Source organism: Gorilla gorilla, chromosome 3 (genome assembly GCF_029281585.2).
Source record: "Gorilla gorilla gorilla isolate KB3781 chromosome 3, NHGRI_mGorGor1-v2.1_pri, whole genome shotgun sequence".
Lineage (NCBI taxonomy): Eukaryota > Metazoa > Chordata > Mammalia > Primates > Hominidae > Gorilla > Gorilla gorilla.
Genome location: NC_073227.2, coordinates 190,101,720 through 190,127,948, shown reverse-complemented (window position 1 = coordinate 190,127,948; position 26,229 = coordinate 190,101,720). Strand labels below are relative to the sequence as shown.

At 39.3% G+C, this 26,229-nt stretch overlaps 1 protein-coding gene and 1 pseudogene across 1 annotated transcript in view; one reads left to right on the top strand and one right to left on the bottom strand.

The window, feature by feature from the left end:
* SH3RF1 (SH3 domain containing ring finger 1) overlaps positions 1 to 26,229 on the top strand; it is a 176,507-nt gene that overhangs the window by 93,711 nt on the left and 56,567 nt on the right. Inside the window, exons 3-4 of the mRNA XM_004040605.4 lie at positions 20,628 to 20,903; positions 21,733 to 21,828. Coding sequence (XP_004040653.1) covers positions 20,628 to 20,903; positions 21,733 to 21,828 — 372 coding nt within the window. The remainder of the gene's footprint in view (positions 1 to 20,627; positions 20,904 to 21,732; positions 21,829 to 26,229) is intronic.
* LOC109026459 (large ribosomal subunit protein eL6-like) lies at positions 10,191 to 16,385 on the bottom strand (annotated as a pseudogene).

Sequence of the window (26,229 nt, the reverse complement as noted above, 5' to 3'; positions counted from 1 at the left end):
AAAGATAAGCAAAACCATAATGACAGGTATTCTTCTGTTTACCAGGCAGCTGTGTGTGCAGGGTTGACATAGGATGCCATACCATCCCTTATTTGCTTTGTAATAATTGAATTACATAAAAGTGCTATACTTAAAGATGGCTTATTATCCATCAAATATAAGTAACCAACAGTGCTTTGAAGAGTTGTAGGCTGGGGGAGGTGGCTCACATCTGTAATCCCAGCACCAAAATCCCAGCCTCCTAAAGAATGCCAAGGTAGGAGGATCACTGGAGGCCAGGAGTTCAAGACCAACCCGGGCAACATAGCGAAACCCTGTCTTTACAACAACAACAACAACAACAACAACAACAACAACAACAGAAATTAACCAGGCACGGTAACATGCACCTTTAATCCTAGCTACCATGCCCAGCACAAGTGGTTTTAATCAAGGAACTATATAAATTTGCCGGGTACAGTGGCTCATGCCTGTATCCCAGCACTTTGGGAGGCTGAGGCGGGTGGATTGCCTGAGGCAGGGAGTTCAAGACCAGCCTAGCCAACATGTAAAACCCTGTCTCTACTAAAAATATGAAAAATTAGCCAGGCATGGTGGTGCATGCCTGTAATCTCAGCTACTTGGGAGGCTGAGGCAGGAGAATCGCTTGAATGTGGGAAACTGAGGTTGCAGTGAGCCGAGATTAGGCCAGTGCACTCCAACCTGGGTGACAGAGTGAGACTCTGTCTCAAAAAAAAAACCAAACAAAGCCCTCAACATTTATGTTCATCTTAGTAAATATTAATATTGGTTTTGTTCAGTTAAAATTAATATTTGTTTTGTTCGGTTAAAATTGATCACCCATGAAAATATTCTAAAATCATATTTCTGTTGTTGAACATGTAAGGTAGCTAGCATGACTTACCGGTTTGTGTCACTGGCAAATTAAATATGCCCTAATGTACCGTCATTCAAATTATTGATGAAAATGCTAGATATTCCAAAGGATGGACAGTCCCAGAGCTTGGGGGGCACATGACAGATCCATCCAGGCTGCTCCCCATTGACTTGTTTATTCCTTTCACCAATGTCTTAGGAATCTTGGGCTGCTAGGACAAAATACCTGACTGGGGAGTATAAACAACAGAGATTTATTTCTCACAGTTCTGGATGCTGGAAAGTCCAAGCTCAAGGAGCTGGCAGAATCTGTTCTTGGTGAAGGTTCTCATCCTGGCTTGCCACCTTCTTACTGGGTGCTCCATGGCCTTTCCTTGGTGTGTGCATGTGGACAGAGAGGAAGAGAAAGGAATCTCTCTTGTGTCTTTTCTTACAAAGGCAGCAATCCCATCATGGGGCATCCACCCCATGACCTCATCCCCTGTGGTTCCACTCTCATACTAACCAAACCTAATTACCTTCCAAAGGTCCCACCTCCAAATACTCTCGCACTGGTTAGGGTTTCAATTTATGAATTGGGGGATGGGGGGAGAGGGAAGATACAAATAGTGCAAAATGCATTAAGTGCGTACAACTTGCCCCAGGTGTGGATATAGGCCTGTGATTCTCTGTTGAACAAGACAGTTTTTTTAGAGCTTATGGTCTAGTGGTTTTGGGTGGGTCGGTGCCTAGTCATGACAAATGTCATGAAGAAAACGAGCAGGGTAGAAAGTTCAGGGTGAGGAAGTTGTGTTGGGTGCTGGTTGGGTTGAGGCTATTGTGGGATAATCAGGGAAGCCTTCTGAGATGACATTAGAGCAGAGACCTGAATGATGATTAGGAATAAGCCTGTAAAGAATATTCTAAGGAGAAGGAAAAGTAAGAGAAGGATCCTGAGGCAGGGAAGAGCCTGGAGTGGTCAAGAAGCAACAACAAGGCCAGTGTAGCAGGAGTAGGAGGTAGGGATGGGAGAAGAATTGGAGAGGGAGCCAGAGAGGTTAGCTGGGACCAGATGATAGAAAGCCTTGGGAGCCACAGGAAGGAGTTTGTATTTCAAGTGGGAGGGAAAGCCGTTCTGAGGTTAACAGGCAAGACTGTGGATAATCGGTGCTAGGGTGTTAATAGTGGCAATACAGATGGTGTTGATCTGGCTTGGGCTGGTAGCAGTAGAAATTGTCAGAAGTGGACTGACTGGGGGTTGTTCTGAAGTCAAAGCTGGCGGACTTGCTGATGCATTAACTGGATGTGCAATGTGAAAGAATGGGAACGGAGGCATCACGGTGAAGCCCAGTCTTTTGGCCCAAGCAATGAGGTGAACAGTGGGCTATTTACCGACATTGGGGAAAACTGGTAGAGGATCAGGTTTTGATGGGGGTAGGTGGAAACCAAGAGGTCTGTTTTGGACACGTTGATTTGTAGATGCCTATTAGATATTCAACAGGAGATGTGAAGTAGGCCCTTGGTGCGCAGGGGAGAGGTCATAGCTGAGGTTAGATCTGGGAGACATCGTTGTGTAGATCCACAGTTCTTAGCGCTTTATATGAGAGTCACTAAGGAGCTTTTAAAAATCCATATGCTTCTGACCCAGCCCCAGAGATTTTTATTTAACTGGTTTGGGGTGGGGCTTTAGAAAACTTTAAAAGAAGAAGAAAAAATGACTCCCTAGTTGATCCTAATATGCAGTCAGGGCTGAGAATGGCTTGTGTAAATGGTTTTAAAAGAAGGAAATAGATGAGATCATCTTGGGAGTAAATTTAGTTAGAAAAGAGCAAATGTCAGAAGATGGAGCAATTGAGAAAGAAAAACACCCAAAGGAGACTGGGAAGGAGATTGATACTGGATTCCCCTTTTACTCAAAGTGTGGCTCCCTGGGCAGCATCAGTATCACCTGAGACTGTTAGAAATGCAGTCTCTCTTGCCCCACCCAGAGGTACTGAATCAGACTATGTATGCATTTAACAGGAACTCCAGGTGATTCGTGCCCTCATTAAAGCTTGAAAAGCACCGGTTCTGGCCTGGCACGATGGCTCACGCCAATAATCCCTGCACTTTGGGAGGCTGAGGCGGGAGGATTGCTTGAGTCTTAAGAATTTGAGAGCAGCCTAGGCAACATAGAGATACCCTACCCCTACAAAACGTACAAAAATTAGCCAGGTGTGCTGGTACATGCCTGTAGTCACAGCTTTCGAGGGGCTGAAGAGAGAGGATCACTTCAGCCGGGAGGTCGGGGCTGCAGTGAGCCATGATTGCGCCACTGCATTCTAGCCTGGGTGACAGAGTGAGACCCTGTCTCAAGAAAAGCATTGGTTTTTATTGTGTTATCAGGATGGGGCTGCTTCAGGTATGAATTCAGTCACCATATATATATATAACTCAGGAAATTACAATTGAAGAACTAGCATTAGCCGTATCCTTAAAGTCAGGTATTTGGTAGTGGTGGTGTGTGGGTAGGGTGATCTTATTTTTCTAAAAGACTTGGTGAGAAAGAGGGTAATAGCCATATTCTTTTAAACATTTAAAAATCTTGTCTCTGATTGATGAAGTTTTCATAACCAAGGTTCTAAGACATGGCCAACTTGCTACCCCTCCTCTTTAAAAGTAGCTTATTTAAAAAAAAAGGTAGCTTGTAAATGGTTAGATAGTGGTTTCCACATATTTCACAAGCTCAGTAAGCTAACCCCTCTCGAATTAAGGGAAGGTATTTAGGCTTTTATTGTTTTCTCCAGAGCTAACATGTGTAACCCTCCAGACCCCAGGATCTACAGCGCCTCAGGATCACCAGCTCCTCAGACACAAACACTTAAGGTGAAATCATACTAATTGAATCACAAGGTCTTGCAGAAGCAGGGAGCATGATTGTAGTGACAATTTATATCTTGTTTTTCATTTCCTCAATCACTGGACTCACTGTGTTCTTTTGCTACTTTTTTTTTTTTAATCCCAGAAAAAACTTAGCACAGCAAGCTTGTATTTATTATAAGACATACAGTCTGAATAACAAGGGGGCACGGTGGGAGTTTTACTAATGTCGTATTAATATTTTGTTAAGGTGCCTGAGTCAATTATTTGGTGCAACTGAATATCTTAATCAGGAATGGTCAGGAGCGAGTAGGAGTGGGACTAGGTGGATGAGCAGGGACAATAGTAAGGGTCCATCTAGACTTGCTGCTTTTCTTTTAAAAGTTGATCTACTATGTGGTTGGCGAAGAAAAATACAGAAGGCTTCAATTGCATTTATAATGCTTTATTTCTCAAGTCAGTTTGTGGATACAGTGGATTATCTTTTTTATTATTACTCCTCTTTGTATATCTTAATTATTTAGTAAACAAGATACTCTATAGCAAGTGTATTAGAATTTCACACACTTTTTCTTACACATTTTAGTTTTAGAGTAATACCTGTTCATGATAGAAAATACATAACCTCACAGAAGATTCTAAAATAGAGAGCAAGAGTGTCCCTCTCTCTTCTCTCCTACCCTAGTCCTGCTTTCCAGGGGTAAGTGCTATTACTGTTTTCTATTCTTTAGTTCTACTGGTTACCATTACATCCCACCTTCTTCGCTTGCTTTGTTCTAGCCGCGCTGGCAGCCAATTGGTGGGTCTTTCTCTCCCAGCCCAAATGTCAGTCAAATGTCAGTCTCCTCTGGCAACACCCTCACCCCTGCCAGCCAACAATACCTTAGCAACCATCTAGGCATCCCTCAATCTAATCAAGTTGACACCTAATGTGAACCATAATAGTTCACCCCTTGTCAACTTAGCCCCATACACATCTCCTTAAATCATACTTAATCTCCAAATAAAAACAATAAGGTCATAATTACACCTAACATAATACAACTATATTTTGTACAACTGAAAATGCCCTAATCCTTAACCTAAATGCTATTATATAAAGTTAATGACATTTAAATGCTGATATGAAGTCAATAAATCTCATGTTACATAATAAAGGAAGAAGAAAGGAAGTAAAATGAAGATATTTTCTGAGTACAGGTATATCCATGTACAGGCATATTCTTAAAATAAGGAGGAATTACTCATGATAGTACAGTCCTCCTTTCTGTAACTGGACACATGGTTTTAGCCGGTATTGATAACTGCCTTCTTCTACTACTCATTCTGTATTCCCTTTGCCTTCAGCAAGCAACTGAGCTGGTCATGGTTTTTTACCTGGTGGGGTGACCCAAGCCTTCACTAATATGTTTTCAGCTCTTGCTTTCTTAGGCTCATACAGTATCAATTTCAGAGTGGTAAAATTTAGAGTACTTCTACCTCCCACCTTCCTTTAAGCCTAACTCTTGGTTTTAGTTCAGTGTATTGTTATTTTGATATTGTCAGAGTTTATAACATTCTATTCTGTAGCTGTAATTAATTCCCCAAGTCCCATAAAAATAGCATTTGCAGTATTATGATTATATAAACATGATTCACTGCAGTGCGGATGGAGAAGAAGCAGATGTAACCTTTTCACCAGACCCTGCCCCACCTCTAGATCCAGTGGATCTTTTTAAAATTTCATTTTCTTCATCTCTTCTAGATCATATTGAGCCATCCATGTTTCTTGTATCACATTTCATTTCTCTAGGAGTCTTCTGTGGTTTTTTGTGAGGGGAATATTGTAGGCTGGGAGATACTTCCTTGCATAATTGTTATAGTTTTCACTTGAAAGGCACAGGTAATAAAGTTTCTGAGATTTGGAGTGTTCAAAAATAATCAGTATTTTGTTCAGACACATATTTAACAATTTAGCTGGCCAAGTTCTTCTAAATCATGCTCCCTTAGAAATGTAAAGCCTTTTTTCTGCTGTCTACTTTTCTCCTATATTACTATCAATAAGTCAGATTCTACTTACATTCCAGTACCAGGTAAACTCCTCTGACCCAAATCTTTTAGAATTTTTCGCTTATCTTTGGAGTTTTGAATTGTAATGAGATGTGCCTGAATACGGTCTGTTTCCCCCTCATTAATCTGCTTAGCACTTAATGAGACTGTTCTGAGATCTTGGGTGTGTTAAAAGAGAAACAAATTAAACTCAACATAATTTAATTGAGCAAAGAACAATTCAGTTCCCCCAACCATAATAGGTTCAGAGCAACTCTGGTGCTGCTGTGTGGTCAGAGAGGATTCATGGACAGAAATCCTCTCTGATTCACAGAAAACAGAAGTGAGGTACAGAAACAACCTGATTGGTTACACCGTGGTGTTTGCCTCATTTGAACCCAGTTTGAACGATTGGCCCCCTGCGATTGGCCAGAACTCTGATTCCTGCAAGAGTAGGTTACAGTTTGTTTACAAATCTGGTTAGGTTATACTTCACTATGTGTGGAGAAACCTTTAGGTCAAACTTAAATATAAGGAAGTAGCTTTAGCCTAAAATTAAGTTTAAAGACAAGTGTTTTTAGTTCAGGAAAATTTCCTTCAATTACTGTATTTCTTTTACAGTTCTCCTCCTTATTGTCACTTTCTTCTTTGTAACACTCACTTTAGATAAATATTAGATCTTTTTAGAGCTGTTTTCCGTATCTCTGAACCCTTGTGTCATTTTTCAGCTCTTCTTTTCCAGATGAGACACATGCTCTGATGGTAAAAAGCTGTATTTCAGACAGATCAGACAGATTAGATCAGACAGGTGATCTGATGATAAAAGTTGTATTTCAGGAAGATGAATCTGGCAGATCTATATAGGATGGAATGAAGGAAGAAGTAGCAGAAAAGTAGTCATCTAATGAGCTGATTCTTTGCTGTGTGTTGCGCCCCCAGGATATGAAGATGAATGAGCTCCAGCCCTGCCCTCACATAGCTCATAGCCTGGTGAACATGTAAAATTAGTTGCTTTGCCTAAAAAAAATTTAAACAATTTTCAAAAAGCATATGTTTTAATATATTGGCAAGATGTTTAAAAATAGTAATTTAATCTGTTGCCATGACCAAAAGTATTCCAATTATTAATTTTCTCATCTTAAATTTTTTGTTAGTAGGAATACAGCTAGCATGATCTGTTACCTTCTTATGCAGTATACACGAAATGCTTAACAAAAGTAGTCTCAGGTGCACGCATGGGCTCTTGCTTGATTTTCTTTGCTATTTATTTAATCACCTAGAAACAGAAAAAAATGTGTCATTTTAATATAAATGGTTCATTTTTGGTTGAAAACACCTGTAATTCATATTCTACTATTTATTTATTTAGAACAAAATAACATTTGGGTCTGGGCTTGCTGCAACTGGCTTAGTAAACCATTTCCCTTTAAGTTGCTCTCATTTCTTATTTTTGGTGATCAGTATATTTGAATTGGAAGACTTTTTTTTTTTTAAGGAAGCCTCAATAAAACTGCCCATTAATCTATCTATTGATAAAATTGTTCATTGCAAATGGATATTACTTTTTCCAGTAGCATTTCTTGCACAGTCGAATAATGGAGAAATTAGAGCATAAAGGCAATTAGGATCTTCTAGTAACACTCATTTTAGTACCACAGAATATTTACAAAGTATTTTTAAAGCCTCATTTCCAATGGACCGAGCTATTCAGGAGGCTAAGACAGGAGGATTGCTTGAGCCCAGGAGGTCGAGGCTTCAGTGAGCCCTGATCACACCACTGCATTCCAGCCTGGTTGACAGAGTAAGACCCTGTCTCAAAAGAAAAAGTGAAAAATAACAGTAAATTTTGATTAAATAAAAAATTTTTAAGTGGTCCAAAGATCTTCCTTCCTTCTCTCACCCTTAAACAAAACCAGTTTTCCATGGATGTCTGAGTTTTTATTTTTTATTTTTTATTTATTTTTTGAAACAGAGTCTTGCTGTGTTGCCCAGGCTGGAGTGCAGTGGTGCAGTCTCAGCTCACTGCAACCTCCACCTCCCGGGTTCAAGTGATTGTCCTGCCTCAGCCTCCCAAGTAGCTGGGACTACAGGTATGCACCACCACACCTGGCTAACTTTTTAATTTTTAGTAGAGACAGGGTTTTGCCATGTTGGCCAGGCTGGTCTTGAACTCCTGACCTCATATGATCTGCCTGCCTCAGCCTCCCAAAGTGCTGGGATTACAGGTGTGAGCTGCTGCACCCGGTCTCTTGTTTTTTTTTAATGAAAAGACTTAATTATGTTTTAAAGACTTTGAGCCTACCCTATAGGGTTCACAGGATTGGTTTTATATCCTTGTAATAAGTTTATTTCAAAGTAAGAAGATATTTTCCTGAAGTAATTGTTTAATCCTTACTATGTAAACTTCACATTTAATTGACTAGAAGAATGCTCCTTTGAAGAACAGTAACAGTAATACACACATATTATGTATTACTCTCGACAGCAAAAATAAGAAGATAAAAGGCAGCTTGGTTTGACCACAGCTGAGCTTGTTTCTGCTTTTCCTAATGACATTGTAGAAGGTCGTGACAGACTTTGGAGTATTGAAGCTGGCTTGATTTGATTTCTGTAGGCGAATTCATATTCTCATTTCATTTTCTTTCCAAATGTCTCCTCCCTGCTCACTCTCTCATACCTCATCACTATCATTATTATTGAGATTCCACCCCTAAGAAACAAAGGACAAAATCATCAAGAATAAACTTTTTCTCTCAAATGATTTGATTGCCGAAGAAATCATAGATTACTAGAGATCATCAGTCATAGTCTGTCCCTTTGCCTTTGGGCAGAACCAAATGTGAGACTGTTCATTTTTTCAAAGTCTCCAGTGAAAGATATCATAATCCACTGCAATATTTAACAACCCTCTCTGTCAGGAAATTCCTTTATCCAACTTAAATAATGCATGCATGAGTTTAAGCCTGTATTTTTTTATTCAGCGAGTTCCAATCAGACTTACTCTCTTTGTGTAAGACCTTTTCATGGTATTTGAAGACTTATTCTAAAATAACACTGCTGTACTAATACATCTCAGTTTCTACAGCTTTTCTGTCAATATTTTCCAACACTTTTATCATCTTTATCTCCCTCTACTGAATATGCCAAACTTCTCTGTTCCTTTTGTTTATGGGATTCAGAATGTATCCTGGACATCTAGTGAGAGACTGACTGGTGCTAATAGGGTCAGATTCTAGGAGTGACAGTACATTATGTACAATCATTTCTGTTCTGTGATTTCCTTTTGGAAAAGTAGACATCTTTATGTGCATTCATCTCCGTACCTCTGAATTTCAGATTTCTTGTTTTTCTCATTTTGCCATTCTCTTGAAAGCCAGTGTGGCTTGTTACTCATTGTGATACTTTTGCTTTTGTTTTTGTTTTTAGAGGTGAGGTCTCACTCTGTTGCCCAGGCTGGACTGCAGTGACACAATCATAGCTCATTGCAACCTGGAGTTCCTGGGCTCAAGTGATCCTTCTACCTTAGCCTCCTGAGTAGCTGGGACTATAGGCCTGTCCCACCGTGCCCAGCTAATTTATTTTTAATTTTATTTAGAGACAGGGACTCACTATTTTGTCTAGGCTGATCTTGAACTCCTAGCCTCAAGATATCCTACCACCTTGGCCTCCCAGTGTTACCTTAATATCCTTTGGTAATTGAGGTAAAATTTTTATGTGTGAATTACAGTTCTTAAGTGTACGATCTAATAGGTTTTGATACCTTTCTACACCAGGATAACTAACACCTCAGTCAAGATACAGAATATATTTATAGTCTCAGAAATTTCCCTCACACCCTCTTTCACTCATTTGCCCACCTCCTATGGGCAACTACTGTGATTTTTACCACAATAGATTCATTTCACCTATTTTTGAATATTTTATAAATGTAATCATATAGTATTTTTTTTTACTCACATGTGTCAGTAATTCATTTTTTGAAATAGTTAAACAGGATTCCATTTATTCCCATGTTGATGGACATCTGGATTGTTTTCAGTGTTTGGTATTATAAATAGTGCTGTGATGAGCATTTTTGTACAAATCTGGGTGTGGATGTATGTTTTCGTTTATCTTGGGTTAATACCTAAGAGGGGTAGATTGAAGAGTAAATGTACATATAACTTTATAAGAATTTTTCAAACAGTATTAGACCCCCACTAGCAATCTATGTAAATTCTAGTTGCTCCACATTTTTTAGAAAATTTTCTGTTGTCAGTCTTTAAATTTTAATCATTCTAATGAACGCATTATAATATATCATTTTGGTTTTATTTTGCAGTTGCCTGATGGTGTTGAGGGCCCTTCCATGGCTATACAAACATCTTCTTTTCAAGATGTGTATTCACATCTTTTGCTTGTTTTTATTTTTTAATGTTATCAGTTACTTAATTAGGTTCTTAAGAAATTTAGAGCACCACTTTGTGAGGATAAATTTTATTTGTCAGGGCAAACACAGATTATAGGTAGCCCTGGAGCTGAGGAATGGCTTTGATTTTTGTTAAAATTTGAGCCCACAGCTTTCTGATCAACCTTGCACTGGTCATTTCTCTTTTTCCGTGTCGAAGATATCACCTTCTTGATATCTGGGCTTCTGCAGCTGCCTCTTCTTGAAGTAAGCAACAGTAAGATGTTTTGAGATTTTTACATTGCTGATACCAATTTTGGTTGAGGTGGCAATGACAAATTTCTGGTGTGTTCTTCTAGAGGAACTCAATTGAGGACCAGAGGTCCAGTCACAAGTAACGAGCCGGTAGCCAGCTGCTTCAGGAAAACCATTCTCTTGCCTCTGTGACACCTAGAGAGGATGATCAGAATGGTCCCTGGGGTGATGCTGGCTTGCAGTTTCTCACATGCTGACTGAAGGTTTTTGCTGTGGCTCAGCAGCTTTTGAGACACATCTTCAGTAGGATAATATCTAGGCATTTTGTGAAGTTTAACCACCTAGGTTACCACCATTCTTCTCACCACCAACTGGTTTTGTAACAGTTGGAAGAACTTTCTCCTTCTTTTTCTTTTCAACCTTGGATTTATTGGCTGAGTACTTCCTCTTGTACATGGCACTTCTGGAATATATAGCAGATGAGGAATATCTGCCAATTCCTCTAATAAGGATAGGATTTTGGCCACAGTGGAGCTTCCCCTTCTTGGGGCTTTTAGCCTTGAAGTTACCCCTTTTCACCTTACCACCAGCATCAGCCTTCGTGGCTTCGGGTTCCTTCTCTTTAGTATCCAGCTTCTCAATTTTTTCACTGCCATCTGGCAAGATGGGAAAGAACTTTTGCCTGTTTTTAAATCAAGTTGTTGGTTAGTAGGAGTCATTTTAATTCTGGATTTGAGTCCTTTATTATATGTATATATTTCCCAATCTGTGGTTTACATTTTTATTTTCTTCATGTGTCTTTTGTTGTTGAACCTAATTTTTCAATTTCGATACAGTCAAATTTGTCAGCTTATGGTTAATTTAGGCTTTTTTTCCCTCCCTACATATCACTAAGGTAATTTCTTGTTTCCCCTATAAAACTTACAGTTTTAGCTTTTACATTTGAGTCTGGGATTCATCTTAAATTAATTTTTGTATAAGTGTGAGGTAGGGGCTCAAGATTCATCCCCATCTATTCCCCATGGGCTTCTAATTGTTCTGAAATCATCTTTTGAAAAGACTTTATTTTTCTCAGTTGAATTGCCTCGACACTTTTGTCTAGTTGTTGATATGTGTGTAGGTCTATTTCCATATTGCTTTAATTCTGAAACTATGGACTATCTTTTACATTTAACCTTATGTTTAAATTATATGAGCATCCTCTCTCCAAGGTATTAATGTAAACACTGGACAAAACTAAAACTAGGCAATTGAATTTCACTGAGGCCTTACCTGACTCCCCCCTCCTTTTTTTCTCTGAGACAGAGTCTTGCTCTGTCACCTAGGCTGGAGTGCAGTGGCACAATATTGGACTACAGGCACGTGCCACCATACCTTGCTAGTTTTTTGTTTTTTTAGTTTTTTAAGAGATGGGGTTTCACCAGATCACCCAGACTAGTTGTGAACCCCTGGCTTCAATTGATCTGCCTGCCTTAGCCTCCCAAAGTGCTGGGTTTGCAGGCATGAGCCACTGCATGTGGCTGTTACCCAACCTCTTTAATACTAAAACATGTTCTCAACACACCCCTCTCCCTTTGTGTTTCTGAATCTCCCTACTTTCCTGGATTTCTGTAGGATTAGATAAGATGCAAGCAGAATTCCTGGTACATGATCATTCCTCCCTATTTAGCTCTACACCCCAGGGTCAGGTTGGAGGCCTAGGGCAGGGCAGTGGCAAGAGAAGGGCAGATTCTTTGCCAGGAATCTGTTTTTCAAATAGGTAGAAACTTGACCTTTTCCCAGGAAATAGTCCCCATCCTGTGATGAGTCTTCAAGATGGTAACTCAAGTTACTGCAGAGAATCTTCCCAGTAAATATTCCTGCTCTCTGCAAAATACTATTGTAATTATTAAACATGTGATGAAACAGAAAACTAATATTCAGGGCAATGAGTGACACAAACTTCTTGCATTTTACTTGAGTGACTGCATTCTCAATAGCTATCGTCACTTGGAGAAATTCATAAAATTTGTTTTCTTTAATGATTTATCTGTCAGTTGGGTACTAAGGCCATCCAAGAGAAATGCCATATCAACTGCATGACTGTTTCCTCCTAACCACCAAATGAGTTTATAAGGAAAATATTTATTTGCTGTAGTTTGCTGCATAATTTGTTTCACATTTTTCAAATGCCAGCCATTTGCTTAGTATAAGACACTCAACTGCCCATTTCCAGAACGGACTGTGTTTTAGTTCTAGTGTCTAGAACACAGTGAAGTTGATACCAATTTGCAGTGCCTGATCATGTTTCCCCAGGTTTTTCTGTAGCACCTTAGCATGCCCCAGGTTTCCCAGCAGCCTAGGAAATGGTAATAAAAATGTCTCCTTCAGTATTTCTGTACCTCCCATGTCTCAGAATCAAGTGCCCACCACCTGCTGTGTACTTGGGAGGACAGTTTCAAAAAGATGGATTAGCAATCTACCATTCATGAGGAGTTCCCAGAGACACATAAATATGTGTTTGTATATATTTTGCAATTTGTGTAAAACTGTTGAGCCTGTCAGTAGAATCATCTTTTTAGTTGCTTTTCCTTTAGATGTGTTCTTTTTCCACTTAACCTATCCACACCTTACCACTCAGTCCACTAGAGTTAACTTTTGTTCTTTCATTTATTTATTCAGCAAGAAGTTTTTCACAGACACTGAGGTAGGTACTCATGATACAAAGATGCATAACACATAGTCCCAGGTCTCCAGGAGGTTACAGTCTAGCAGGAAGAAATAGGTTATAAACTGAGTAAGATAAGGGCCATGATAACAGTATTCATAAGGCACTCTAGGTGTACATAAAAAGAGCAGCACCTTCTCTAGACTTGGGTAGAGGAAGGTTGGGAGAAGCTTCCCCAAGGAGGCAATGCCTGGGCTGGGTCCTGATGGACAAGTAGTGGCTGTCACATCTGGGAAATAGAGACTGTCCTATTGACCCACACAAGAATCAGATCATTGATCTTGGCCTTATTTACACCTGATTCCAAACAACAAAAGCAGTCATCCTAGACAGACATAAAAATCCAAGTGAAAGAAATGCAGCATAATTATCAGGCACATGATACATATACAAGGTGGGGAGGTGGAGGGAGAAATGGACTGTTCTCGATGAATTTTGGTGGAGGAGAGATGGCATGTATGAAGTTGAAGGTGATGACAGCAGACTGGTTTGCCTGCTGAGGGTGGAAAATATGAGGTGGAACGGACAATCCAAATGGAGGGCCATAAAACTCATGATTTAGACCATTAATATGATTTAAGAGGTAATTGGGAACTGTCTCCAGATTGTAAAGACATAGGTGATGGGGAGAAAACCGTGTTTCAGGAATTATCCTTGTTACTGTGGTTATAGTTTGCTGGTTTTTGTCCTACCTCTCTAGTTTCCTATATCTCTCTTTTTTCTGCCTCCTAAATATAGGTATTTACTAAGCGATGCCCCTTAGCCCACTTTCCTGCAACATTGCCTTTTAAACATGCTCCTGAGTGCCCCCTCAGGTTCTCCTGTACTTGTAGGAGAGGAAAATCCAGGAGGTGGGACAAATGTATTTCAGTTTGTTTTCTGTATTTTAGTTTCTAGGAAAAACATTTAATGAAGAGTCTAATAGCATTTTTTCGTTTTGAAATTTGGAAAACTGTTGTTCATTTCTTTTTTTCTGGGTGTTTGAATATACTCTTGACTTCAGCTAAATTCATTATGCAAATGATTAACGATGAGAGTACAGCCCAGGGAAATTGGTAAGAAAGCTACTTTATCTACTTTCCTTTATCTCTAGTTTTTTTTTTTTTTCTCTCCCTCTACCTTGCCCCCGAAACCATTAATGCCCCCCGCAAAACAGCAAGGCTGCTGGAGACTATAATTGACTGATTGCTGTTTGGTCAAGAGCTGAGTTAGACACTCCATTAGCGATGGTGGATTGGATTGCAGGAGCTGGGTAAGGAGAGGATGGAGGGTGTGGAGCCCACAGATGAGCGTGAGCAGGGCAGCAGACAGCACAGAGTGTGTGCTGAGGAGCCACCAAGCGCTAAAAGAGCCCAAAGGCTGGCCTTGGTCAGCCCACATTCTTGAGCTGGTATGGAACTGGAACCAGGTCTGGAATAAGGAGGGAGGCTGGCTGGCTGCAGAGTCTACTTCTGGAGAAAGCTGGAGAAAATGAGCATGCAAGAAAAGGGGACACTGGGATAGAAGAATAAGGGCAAAAAGAAGACGTGAATGAAGAAACACGTTTTGTCTTAATTTCTGTTTATTTGCAGCTGCCATCCTCAAAGTGCTGGTAGATTTGATTAAAGTTAGTATGATTAGAAAATTTTATGTAGTGAATTTGGGGTAGGTGGGAGGTAGAAGATTAAGAAAATGATTGTCAGATAAAAATTCCCCAGCACAGTGCTTTCCAGAAATAAATGTTAAAGGAAAGAACAAATGAAAGATGGACTATTGTGGAATTATGGGATTCTCAGTCCCTTCTGATGTTACTTTGGAAAAATAAAACTTTTAATATTCGTCTTGGCCGTCATTGAAGTTGAAACATTAGTAGTGATAGCCAAATCATATTTGAGTGATTATCTGATGTAGATATCTTGAGAACAATACTTAGGAGTTATTAACTGTTAAAGAATCAATATTTTCATGAAATACTGTTATTATATCTTGACAGATATTTTACTTTGTAGGGAAAAGCCAACATGTTTTTTGTTATACAAAAGACATTCGATTTTTTTTTACTTTTTTTTCTGAGATGGAGTCTCACTCTGTTGCCCAGGCTGGAGTGCAGTGGCGCCATCTTGGCTCACTGCAACCTCTGCCTACTGCCTCAGCCTCCCAAGTAGTTGGGACTGTAGGCGCACCACCACCGTGCTAATTTTTGTACTTTTTATAGAGATGAGTTTTGTCATGTCATCCAGGCTGGTCTTGAACTCCCTAGACTCAAGTGATCCGCCTGTCTCAGCCTCCCAAAATGCTGGGATTACAGGTGTGAGCTACCGTGCCTGGCCCAAAAGACATTTTTAAAAAATTGTTTCTTCCACCCATTTTTCTACTTCTTACTCTGTGTGGTACTTTCTATTACTGTGATTTCTTTGTGCCTCAGTTCTTTCTGGAAAGTTTCTGAAAGTCAAGTTAAAATCAGCCAGCATTGATGCCAATTTAGATATAACTGAGTTATTAAATTATACACATTTTATAGCTGTTCCCACTACAAGAGTGTCTTCTAGATTTTCTTTTTAGGAGGTCATTGAATCTTTTTTACTTTATGGAGCAGTAAGAAATGCATGAAGGAGTTTGAATTTAGAGAGGCTGTCTTGCACGTACATCTGGGCATTGGCATTTAGAGTCTATAAAATAAATTGGCAGTGAATGTTTTATTTACCTGTTAGAATCTCAGCTAGTTCATCAAGTAGCATTTTGCCAGATGTATTGGAATACAGCTGATGGTATGGAAATGGAAGTCGAAAGCATTTAATCAAAAATATTTATAGGCAGATCACATGAGGATTTTAATATCTTAAAAGACAACCTAACCTGTATGTATGATTTGGAAACAAAAATTATTTGAAATGTAAAGCTGGCCCACTATCATACTTATTTTTTTAAATGAACAATATAGTAGATGTTTATCAAAATGTTTTTAGATGCCGAATTACTGTAACAGTTTGCCTGTCTAAATTGCCAAGCTTTTTGATAAAGCTGGCAGTGTGAATGACAGCCGCAAACCCAAGGTTAGACTGCAGAGTCGGTTTCTCTTTGGCTTTCTCTCCTTTTAAGCGTCCCTTTCATGTGTAGCCAAGTGAAAGTCTCCAAGTGAAATGTAAGCTCTGTGGATCCTTGGGGGCCTTGGCCTGATGAGAGGATACAGAAGAAAAGCAGCAGTTTGGAAAGCCTGCAGAAGGCTTGGAGGGCAGAGGGCCCAGTGATGACATGACTCTCAGACCTTTCGAAGGAGATGAATGAGAGGGCAGTGCCTCCATGGGCTCCGGACATATTTTATCCACAGAGTAGTCCTAGGCTATCAAACCAATTGTTTTGGCTTTATCTTTCAGATGTTGCAAAAGGAAAATGTGTTCTTTTATTGCTTTTCCAAGTCGTTTAACCATTTATCCTTAATCATCTGCAGTCTGTGTGGGAATAAGTCTTTCAAAGATCACTGAACTTTGCTTGATTTAAAATTAGAGTAGAATTCATTTTATTTAATGTGGGAAGCCTTCTTTTTAGAAACTTGACCCAAACTGGCTTTCTAGCCTCATAGAATTTAATTGAAAAAGAATACCGTAGAAAAACACAGCCAGATGCACAAATGTTTGTTCATGGGTTAGATTGTCATAAGCTTTATGATTCTTTGTGGTTACTGATCATTGAAACAATTTTAGCAGTCAAGACTTAGCAAGTTGGGATGAATTAATGAATTTTCAGTTGCATCACGGAAACGTAACCCTAGGCTAACCATAATGTATATCACTGTTATCATAGTAAGCTTTCTCCTTGCCACTGGTCTATTTAGAATCCTTGATGATTTTAGGAACATGTAATAGATTTGTTTTGTGGAAAAGTTAATAAGTCCATTAGGCCACTGGTGTGTGGAAGTGATCTGTAAAGAAATAAATTCCTTCAGTTCCCACATCAGGATATCACAAAAAACCATATTGTGGGTCGTTTGGAATTTTACAGATCTCTTCAAGGAGCAGTTCAGAATGGTTTCTAGGAGTGCTAAATCTGTATCTTGGTGCATGGGTTTGGCTGGCATGGATTTGGACAGAGTGGGCCAAACAGAGCTAATTGAGGTAGGGAAAAAAACAGGCCATAATGGTGAATAGAGTTATTTGTCACCGAGTTTGTAATGGGATTTTCAATTAATTCATGCAGGCTTCCAATGCCTTACATTAGCCCTGTCAAGATGAACTACAGCCACATCTAAAATGCCATCCCCTATTAAACGGTGCATGTCAGTGAATTTGTAATTTCTTCTGTTCAACCAGAAGATGAATGGATTCTACTCAGAAAACAAATGTGTGCTTCAGAAATGCACATTTCAAAATCCTGAACACTTCCTAGGAGGAACATTCTTTGCATTGTTATACAGTGAATATGTATTAAAAATGTAATTGCTATGTGAATTCATCTAAAAGGGAAAGCATCCAGCTGTGGAGAGACAAATGCATTGTCAGGTGCCCCATTTCACTGGTAAAGAGGCTTTTTACACTGGGTAATGATGACGATGATGACAATGATGATGGTTCACACATGTAGCATGTACTGCCTGCTGGGTCATTTAAGGTGTGGCTTATATATATGAATTCGCTAAATCCTCACAACAGCCCAAATGAAGAAAGAGGCACAGCGAGTTAACCTGCCCCAAATCACAGAGCTAGTAAATGGGATTCACACCCTGCAATCTGGCTCTGGAGTTTGTGCTTCCAGCCAGTACCCTATACTGCCTGATCAGAGTCTCTTTAGCTATTGTGCAAGAGATTTAGTACAGTACTTGCCAGTTCTCTCTCTTTCTCTCTCTCTGTCTCTCTCTCTCTGTCAATTGCTGTGTTTTACTATTATTTCCTCAAACCTATTTTTGGAAATATTGTTAAGCTGTGATAACTAGCCTTGAAGAAATACATAATATAGTGGAGAATATAATGAGGCATCTGTGAGGGTAGAAAAAATTAGAATTCTTCTTTCCCCAGAGTTGGACACTAATGTAATGTGACCAGAGTACACAGCGTTGTGAATGACCAGAGTTCTTGGTGGGCATTTCCTTTCTGGGCACAGCAGAATTGCTTACAAGATTAGGTCAAGGCAGAGTAACAGGAGTGACGCCATTGGAGGCCAGATCTTAAGACAGAATCTGAAAGTCAGAGGTCACAGGAGGGTGTCATTACTCTGGAAGGCTCAACCCCTGTCTTCCCAGGACATTGGCCTCTCAGGGAAGTTCTAATTAACCAACTACAACATCACATGGACTAAGCCAAGGCAAGATGATTGCCAATAGCATTTTGAGAGCAATAATTAATATTCCTAAACAAATGTTTAGCAAAACAAATTTGGCTTATAGGTAGTCCAGACTCTAAGTCTCTAAGTAGAAACCAAACTAATTTTTGAAAATTGTGTTATGAAGTTCTGTTGCCATCAAGGGTATAAAACTTTGATCCACTTTTTACAGGTCGGGGGGCAGACAATGATATAAGTAATGCTAACTATATTGCTTTACTTCATTGGAAATATTAAACTTAAAAAATATTCAACTAGTTGAGGCCTGTGCTTTCCACATAGCTCTCTGCCTGCCTGCCTGCCCACTTCGCGTCCATTTTCCACACTACTGCCAGACTGATGTGTCCGGCACATAGGACCTAAGTCTGTTTGTGCATTAAACATGGAAATGACTTACCATTACCAGAAGAATGCAGCAATAAAAACTCTTTCGTATGTTATACAAGACCCTCAATAAACTGGCCTCTGCCTACCTCTCCTTTATGTTCCGTAATTCTTATCCAGGAATACTGCATTCTTTATGCTCCCCAGTCCCGCTGCACATGTGACTTCTTACCTCCAGGTCTTTGCTGGTGCTGACCCCTCTGCCTGGAATGCCCTTACTGTTCTCTTTCATTCATTCACTCCAACCTTGACAACTAATTCCTGTGCATCCTTTAAGTCTTGGCTCATGTGTCACTTCCTCCAGGAAGTGTTTCATTTTCCTACTCACCAAACACCAGAGACCTATGTTTTTTGTCCCCATAAATGGTGTGCATATCTTTATCATTACATTTATTACACTGTATTGTAGTTATTACTAATATCCTTTAAGAAAAGAACTGTCTTATTCTTCTTTAAGTCATCAGCACTTGCACATTGCCTGGTAAAAAGTAAAAGCTTGGGCTGGGTGCGATGGCTCATGCCTATAATCCCAGCACTTTGGGAGGCCAAGGTGGGTGGATCATTTGAGGTCAGGAGTTTGAGACCAGCCTGGCCAACATGGCGAGATCCCATCTCTACTTAAAAATACAAAAATGAGCCAGGCATAGTGGTACTTGCCTGCAATCCCAGCTACTTGGGAGGCTGAGGCGTTAAAATCACTCAACCCGGGAGGCGGAGGTTGCAGTGAGCTGAGATTGCACCACTGCACTCCAGCCTGGGCAACAGAGCAAGACTCCGTCTTAAAAAAAAAATGAAAAAAAAAGTAAAAGCTTGATAAATGTTTTCTGGAAGAGTGAATAAATAAATAAAGACTCCAAAAGCAGGAGCCCTGTAATCTTGTTCGGGGAATTATTATAGACATGTTGGATTTGCCACGTATCTCCTGAATCAACGATATGCAACAGCACTCAGAGAGGCCAGAGATCTTAAAGTGACAACTGATGCTCAAGATTGGGCACCCCCAAGCCGTTGAAAAGTATCATATTAATCAGTTGATGATTAAATTGCACTGGGGTTTATGTACACAATTTTAAACTTGTCATTTAAAACAGTAATGCAATGCAGGAACATTAAATTCCTCATCTCTTAGCTTATCAGCCTAACAATGTGCTCTCTTCCAGGAAAGAGCAAAGTTGAATGATCTTAGGCTGTAAAAGACCACGTGTCTATACACTTACAGATTATAAACTTGGGGATGGCAGGTACTGTGACTGTTCACTCACTGCTGTATCCAGGAGTAGACCCTCATTAAATACTCGTTGAGCTCATGAAAGAGTAAGACCTACTGCCCACATTAAAAGCAATATCAGGAAGAGATTTGCCTAAAAGCCAAACTCTGATTTTTATCAACCAAGCTTAAAAGCAGTTTAGTAAATTAATAAATTTGGTTTGAATTTTTCCCCTCAGTATCTATCATTTCTCCTCAGTGTTTATCATTTATCCTGATGAATAAAGTAGTTAATGTAGGAAGTTAAGCTTGTTTTTTATGAGTTCTTGAGAGGCAGACCTGGCAGTCATGCTTTCATATACTGATAACCTCAAAGAAACAAGGCAAAACACCCACCAAGTTAAACTTAAGAATAGAAGCCTAAATCATGGCTGGTGCATGGGTGTCGTACTGTTCTTATGTCACTATGGACAATTGTTTTGTGTTTTCTATTTATTGGTAACACATATATATTGTTTTTGTGTGAGATTTTCTTCAAGGGTTACAGTGTGGATTTGACCTTGACTTTAAAACAATGACAACACAGCTGTATTTTCAGAGACATTTTAGGACCATTATTTTATTAAAATTCATCCCTCTTTTTTTTTTTAAAGGGTATACCTCAGTTACCATGTGCCAAAGCATTATACAACTACGAAGGAAAAGAGCCTGGAGACCTTAAATTCAGCAAAGGTGACATCATCATTTTGCGAAGACAAGTGGATGAAAATTGGTACCATGGGGAAGTCAATGGAATCCATGGCTTTTTCCCCACCAACTTTGTGCAGATTATTAAACCGTTACCTCAGCCCCCACCTCAGTGCAAAGCACTTTATGACTTTGAAGTGAAAGACAAGGAAGCAGACAAAGATTGCCTTCCATTTGCAAAGGTAAAGGTAGAATGCGCTTGTTTTCTGTTTGCCAGCTCTACCTCTGTACCCAGATAGATAGAAATATAGCTTGTGTTGCCTTTTGCAAAAAAAATACAAGTTTTGTGTGAACTACTCACTATGCTTCTGAAAATGCCTAGAAGCAGTCTTTAAGTCACAAGGAAGGTAATTTTATGCACAGACTTCTTATATGAAAGATTATCTTGGTTGATGCTCTATGTGGTATCATTTTCATGTTTAGAGTCTGAATTTATTTCTAAGCCACTTTAAAGGGTGTATGCACCACTCAGGGATTTTAAAGTACTGAATTATGAATAACAAAATGAAATGTCATTACTTTCATATTTTATATGTAAATTTCTTTGCCTAAAAGCATACAGGAATATATCTGCCGAATTGATAAAATGGTTTGGAGTTTTAAGCAGAATATTGTGATTTTTGTGGAGAAAAGCGGTAGGATGTACATTTGAGTAGGCATTTGGTTTATTTTCAGAAAATGAGGAGCATCTGAGAATCAATCTAAAACAGAAACCCAGGAGGCTAGGGTAGGTATCATTTGAGGTTGCAATTTGTAGATCTTAAGAGTTAGCAGCCAGCTCCCTTGCATAGGAGTTCATAGCTTTGTAACAGTTGGAAAGGACACCAGGTGGGCTGGTAGCTACCGTTTAATTCATGAAAACATTTAATCCATGTACTAAAGATATGTCATAGCATTTTTATTCATGTACTCTTTAAAACATGAGTCTCTTTATTGAAAAGGAAAATTAAATGACAAGCTTAATGGTACAGCTTAATGATCAGGTAGATTAATGATTTGCTGTTTCTTCAGGATGATGTTCTGACTGTGATCCGAAGAGTGGATGAAAACTGGGCTGAAGGAATGCTGGCAGACAAAATAGGAATATTTCCAATTTCATATGTTGAGGTAAATTAATCTGTAGAAACTTGAACTGTGTTAATATTCAGCTTACTAAATAAATCTTAATTATGCAATTTGAGTATTAAGAAGTCCTCACAACAAAAAGCACCAGGAATGCCCTGTTACAGATCACTGGACAGATCAGGAAGAATTCCTCCATCCTATCCAACAATTATTGAAGATAGTGAGATACTTGAAACTCTTTACTTTTTCTCCCTGCTAAAAGCATTCCTATGTCTTGTTAAATGTCACTGTATGCTTATTGTCAGTCACCTACACTGTTTCCTGTTTATTCCATTTGCTGGCTTTGGTGGGAGTAGAAAGTTGATAAAGTTCTTAAGTAAGATGGAGAAAAGTTTATTTGTTTATTTTTTACTTAACTTCTTTGGTTACTTGCTGCATCAGCAGAACCAGAATAGTGATTTGCAAAGTAGGGCTTCAATAAACATTTGTTAAATAAGTCAGTGAATCTTCCTCCATCCCATCCCAGCGACTACTTAGCCCCCTTTCCCTTTTTAAATCAGCTTTGCTTGGAAAGCTTGTGGCCAAGCTTGACATAGTAAAGTCTTTTTAGAGAGTATGTGTAGTCACATAGTTGTATTACTTTAAAGAATAATACAAGCTGAACATAAAGGAGTTACAATTCATAGTAGATTTTCATTACATCATATATCATAAATTAAATGTCCTTTGGGAATAAGAATTTCTTGCTGAAAATAAAATCGAAGGCATTTTCAAAGAATGAAGCGTGGCCCAGACAACCATTCAAGGTTAGTTGAGGCCATGGAAGGCTTCTGGTAAGAAGTGAGGTCTTAGTAGATATCTGTGTGATGGATAAATAAGGGTTAACCAAGAGACATGGAATAGGTGTATTTTATGGCAGGACATCCAGACAGGGAGACCAGCATGTTCAAAAGCCAAAAAGTAAGAGAGAGCACAAGATTATTTGGGGAATTGAAAGTAATCCGGTTGTTTAAAATATCAAAGCACGTATCTTACGCATGTAAAACTGAAAAACCACTGTCACTTATTTTGCAGTCTTTTTATCTGAGGCATTTGTTTTGGCATGATCTTGAAAACTAAAATGACAAACTGTATCATTGTAGCCAGCACTCAATTTCCTCCATAGAGAGTGAGATTGCCAACGTTTTCATAAAAAATCAATTTGACTACTGTATATCCATGGGAAAGTAATTCAAACCATGTATGAGTCTTGAATTTTATCCATACTCTTCAGATGTTCCTGTTTATTGAAATATTTTTTTCCTCCTTTGAAAGCAAACAACAGAAAAAAACCAAACAACCCTTAACTCACAGGCAGTCCTTCCTGTACATTATGTATATATTCTAACTGTGGGTAATGGAAAACTACAAGCACTTCCAAGCATTTGAATAGTTACACTGAAGAGCATGGGTAAGCACAGGATTAGTAATGAAAGCCTGTCTTTACTTTTTAGGTATTATCAATATTACATGCTGATACTTGGTTTGCGATGCATGAAAAGGGATTACTATATTTTTGTTATTGGGCGAGTATAGAATTGTGCAGATAGGCATAAAAGATCCACCCATGGCAAATCCAGAGTCACTTCAAGTTACTTGACTCATCAGGATTATTTACTCTGACTTAAGTTGGAAAGATAAACTTCTGCCCAAGTAGAAAGTATTTTCATTCTGCGTCTTTTCTTTCAAATGAGCATTTTCCTCACTTGAACCAGAATCTTGCCATTTGAGATGTGGTAAACAAGTTGTCTATCTTTAGGAGCCTATGAACATTTCTTTGATGTCAAGCCATCAGATTGAACTTCCTGGTAGGGAGCAGAGCATCTAGGGATTAGTGACACCTGGTTTAGCCCTTAGGGGAATAAAGTGGAGGCAGACTTCAGTCGCAACCTACTGAAATTCAACTATTTCAGTAATGTCGATTGTCTTACAGGGCATTCTTAGCTGTGGTAAAGCAAACTATAGGAATAAAAACTGGGGCTTTTTCTTAAGTAATGGTCTTTCTCTAGCTCTGTAAACCTATTCATATTTGCCCCACTTCAGGGGCCAGACAATCCCAGTATAAAAACAGGCTGCATCACAAAAATTGGTAAATTATTCTCTTATATCTTATAAATAGACATTTAAGTCTCCATCAGTGTTAGGTATTTTGCTTTTTTTGTACAGTCCTGCCAAAAACTGTTATCTCCTAGAAGTTTTGAGAAGATTGAATGAGATGATGTATCTCCAAGGGTCTGACACCACTATGTCTTATGCATAGTGGTTTGGAGCTCAGATTAGACTATCATGCAGAGGGTACCAGAGCATGGTAATAATCAAATAAAAGAACCTAACTACCATGTGTAATGAGAGAAGCTGAAACTCCCCCTTGACTCCTGCTGGCCGACTTAGGTAATGGATATGCCCAAGGAACTCGCCTATGGCAGAAAGTCTGCACGGGATGGGCCCTGGGGTAGGATTGTGGACCTGGAGTAGAATCTCTGGATCAGAGGTTCAGATGTGGAGCTGTGGAATTAGGAGGGAAGGTAAAGGTGAACTGTAAGGAGCTGAGCACTGGAGGTGGGTAAAGAGAGGATTGAGGTGGTGAGAAATGCTACTGGAATAGTTTGCCCTCCCTTCCTGTCCTCAACTATCCTTTTCTTCCTCAACATCCTGTGACTGTGGACTGTGATCTCCACGTGCACTGGAGTAAGGTGATAAAATAGCGATGGTGGTACAGTGACTTGCAAACAAATCTCCTTTTTTATTTTTTGAGATAGAGTTTCACTCTTGTTTCGCAGGCTGGAGTGCAATGACACGATCTTGGCTCACTACAACCTCTGCCTTCCGGGTTCAAGCAATTCTCTTGTGTCAGCCTCCCAAGTAGCTGGGATTACAGACATGCACCACCACGCCCGGCTAATTTTGTATTTTTAGTAGAGATGGGGTTTCACCATGTTGGTCAGGCCGGTCTCGAACTCCTGACCTTAGGTGATCCGCCTGCCTCTGCCTCCCAAAGTGCTGGGATTACAAGCGTGAGCCACCGCACCCAGCCACATCTCCTTTTAATAATGCAAAACACTTTGCTTATTAAAGTAGAACACAAAATTTTTCAAGGCTTGAATGGAGGAGAGTGTGGTTGGGAGAAGTGAGTAGGGGAAAGAATGGCTATATAAATGGCCGTGGATTCTTTGCCTTGGAGTCCTTTGTTGAGCTCTTAAGATAAGGGTAAGGGTTCTCTTGCTCTGATCACATTCACCCTTCCCCTCCGGAGATTCTTTCAGACCTCTCTTTGGTTGAGCCTTAGAGGTTATGGATTCTATTCAGTTTAGACAGGCCCTTTCTTCACTTGTGTAAGCTGGAAAATAGTAAAGGTTAAAAGCAGTTCTTGAAGACACCATGCCATGATATGTATAAAAGGGTGTATTTTTTAAGGACTGAATACAGTTTTAAAAAAACAGATTTTTAATCTGCTTCTTTGTTCAAAAACACTAGTTTTCTGTAAAATAGAAGGAAAGATTTTTAACCCTATTAATTTGGAGCTGAGTCATTCATTCAAGTTTGGATGACATGATTCTTAAGCAAGCAAAAAATATGAATGAAATAAGTGCTGAATATGGAATTTTGGATGCTTCCCAAACATAATTGTGTATTGTAGGCTTACGGTGAACTATAAATTTTTATTAAGTTTCTCATTTTATTTTGATTCCTAGTCATTTGTTTGAAATATCACCCACTCAGTTTTTCAACACCAAAAAAGTTATTTAGCAACTTGCTCCTCTGCTATAGATGATAAAAGGTAATGTGCAGAGTTGGAGTGGCCTCATAGACAACTATTCTTACTCAGTAGTTACTGCTAGAAACAAGGGCTACATTTCTCATTTGTTTAGATCTCGTGTCAGCTGTCACTTCCTCTGACAGACTTTCTCTCACCTCATCTAAGGGAGTGCCTCCTCTTCACTTGCTGTACCCCAAACACATACTGGTGCCATAGTGGGAGAAAGCTTGGACTCTGGAGCCAGATGGCCAGGATTCCAGTCTTGACTCTACTACTAATTATCTAAGTGACTTTGGGCCTGGCTCTTCATTTGTAAAATAATAAGTTCCAGTGATACTTAAGAATAGTGCCTGGTACCAGCAAGAGCAATGTCAGTGATGGCTGTGATTATTATCACCATTGTTATTATTATCCCTAGAAATTATTAACCCTTTTTTCTCTCTGTGAGTATTTCCAGTTATTTGTTGATGTGGTTGCTAGATGACCCCTCACCCTCCATTTCCCCGTTAGAATTCAAACTCCCAAGGGCCGGTTCCGCAGGGTCTTTGCACAGCGCCTGTAGTAGGCTTTCAATAAATATTGGTTGAATGAATGAGCAACCTATGAACTTTTATAATGAAAGGTTCTAAACTCAAAACAAACATGTT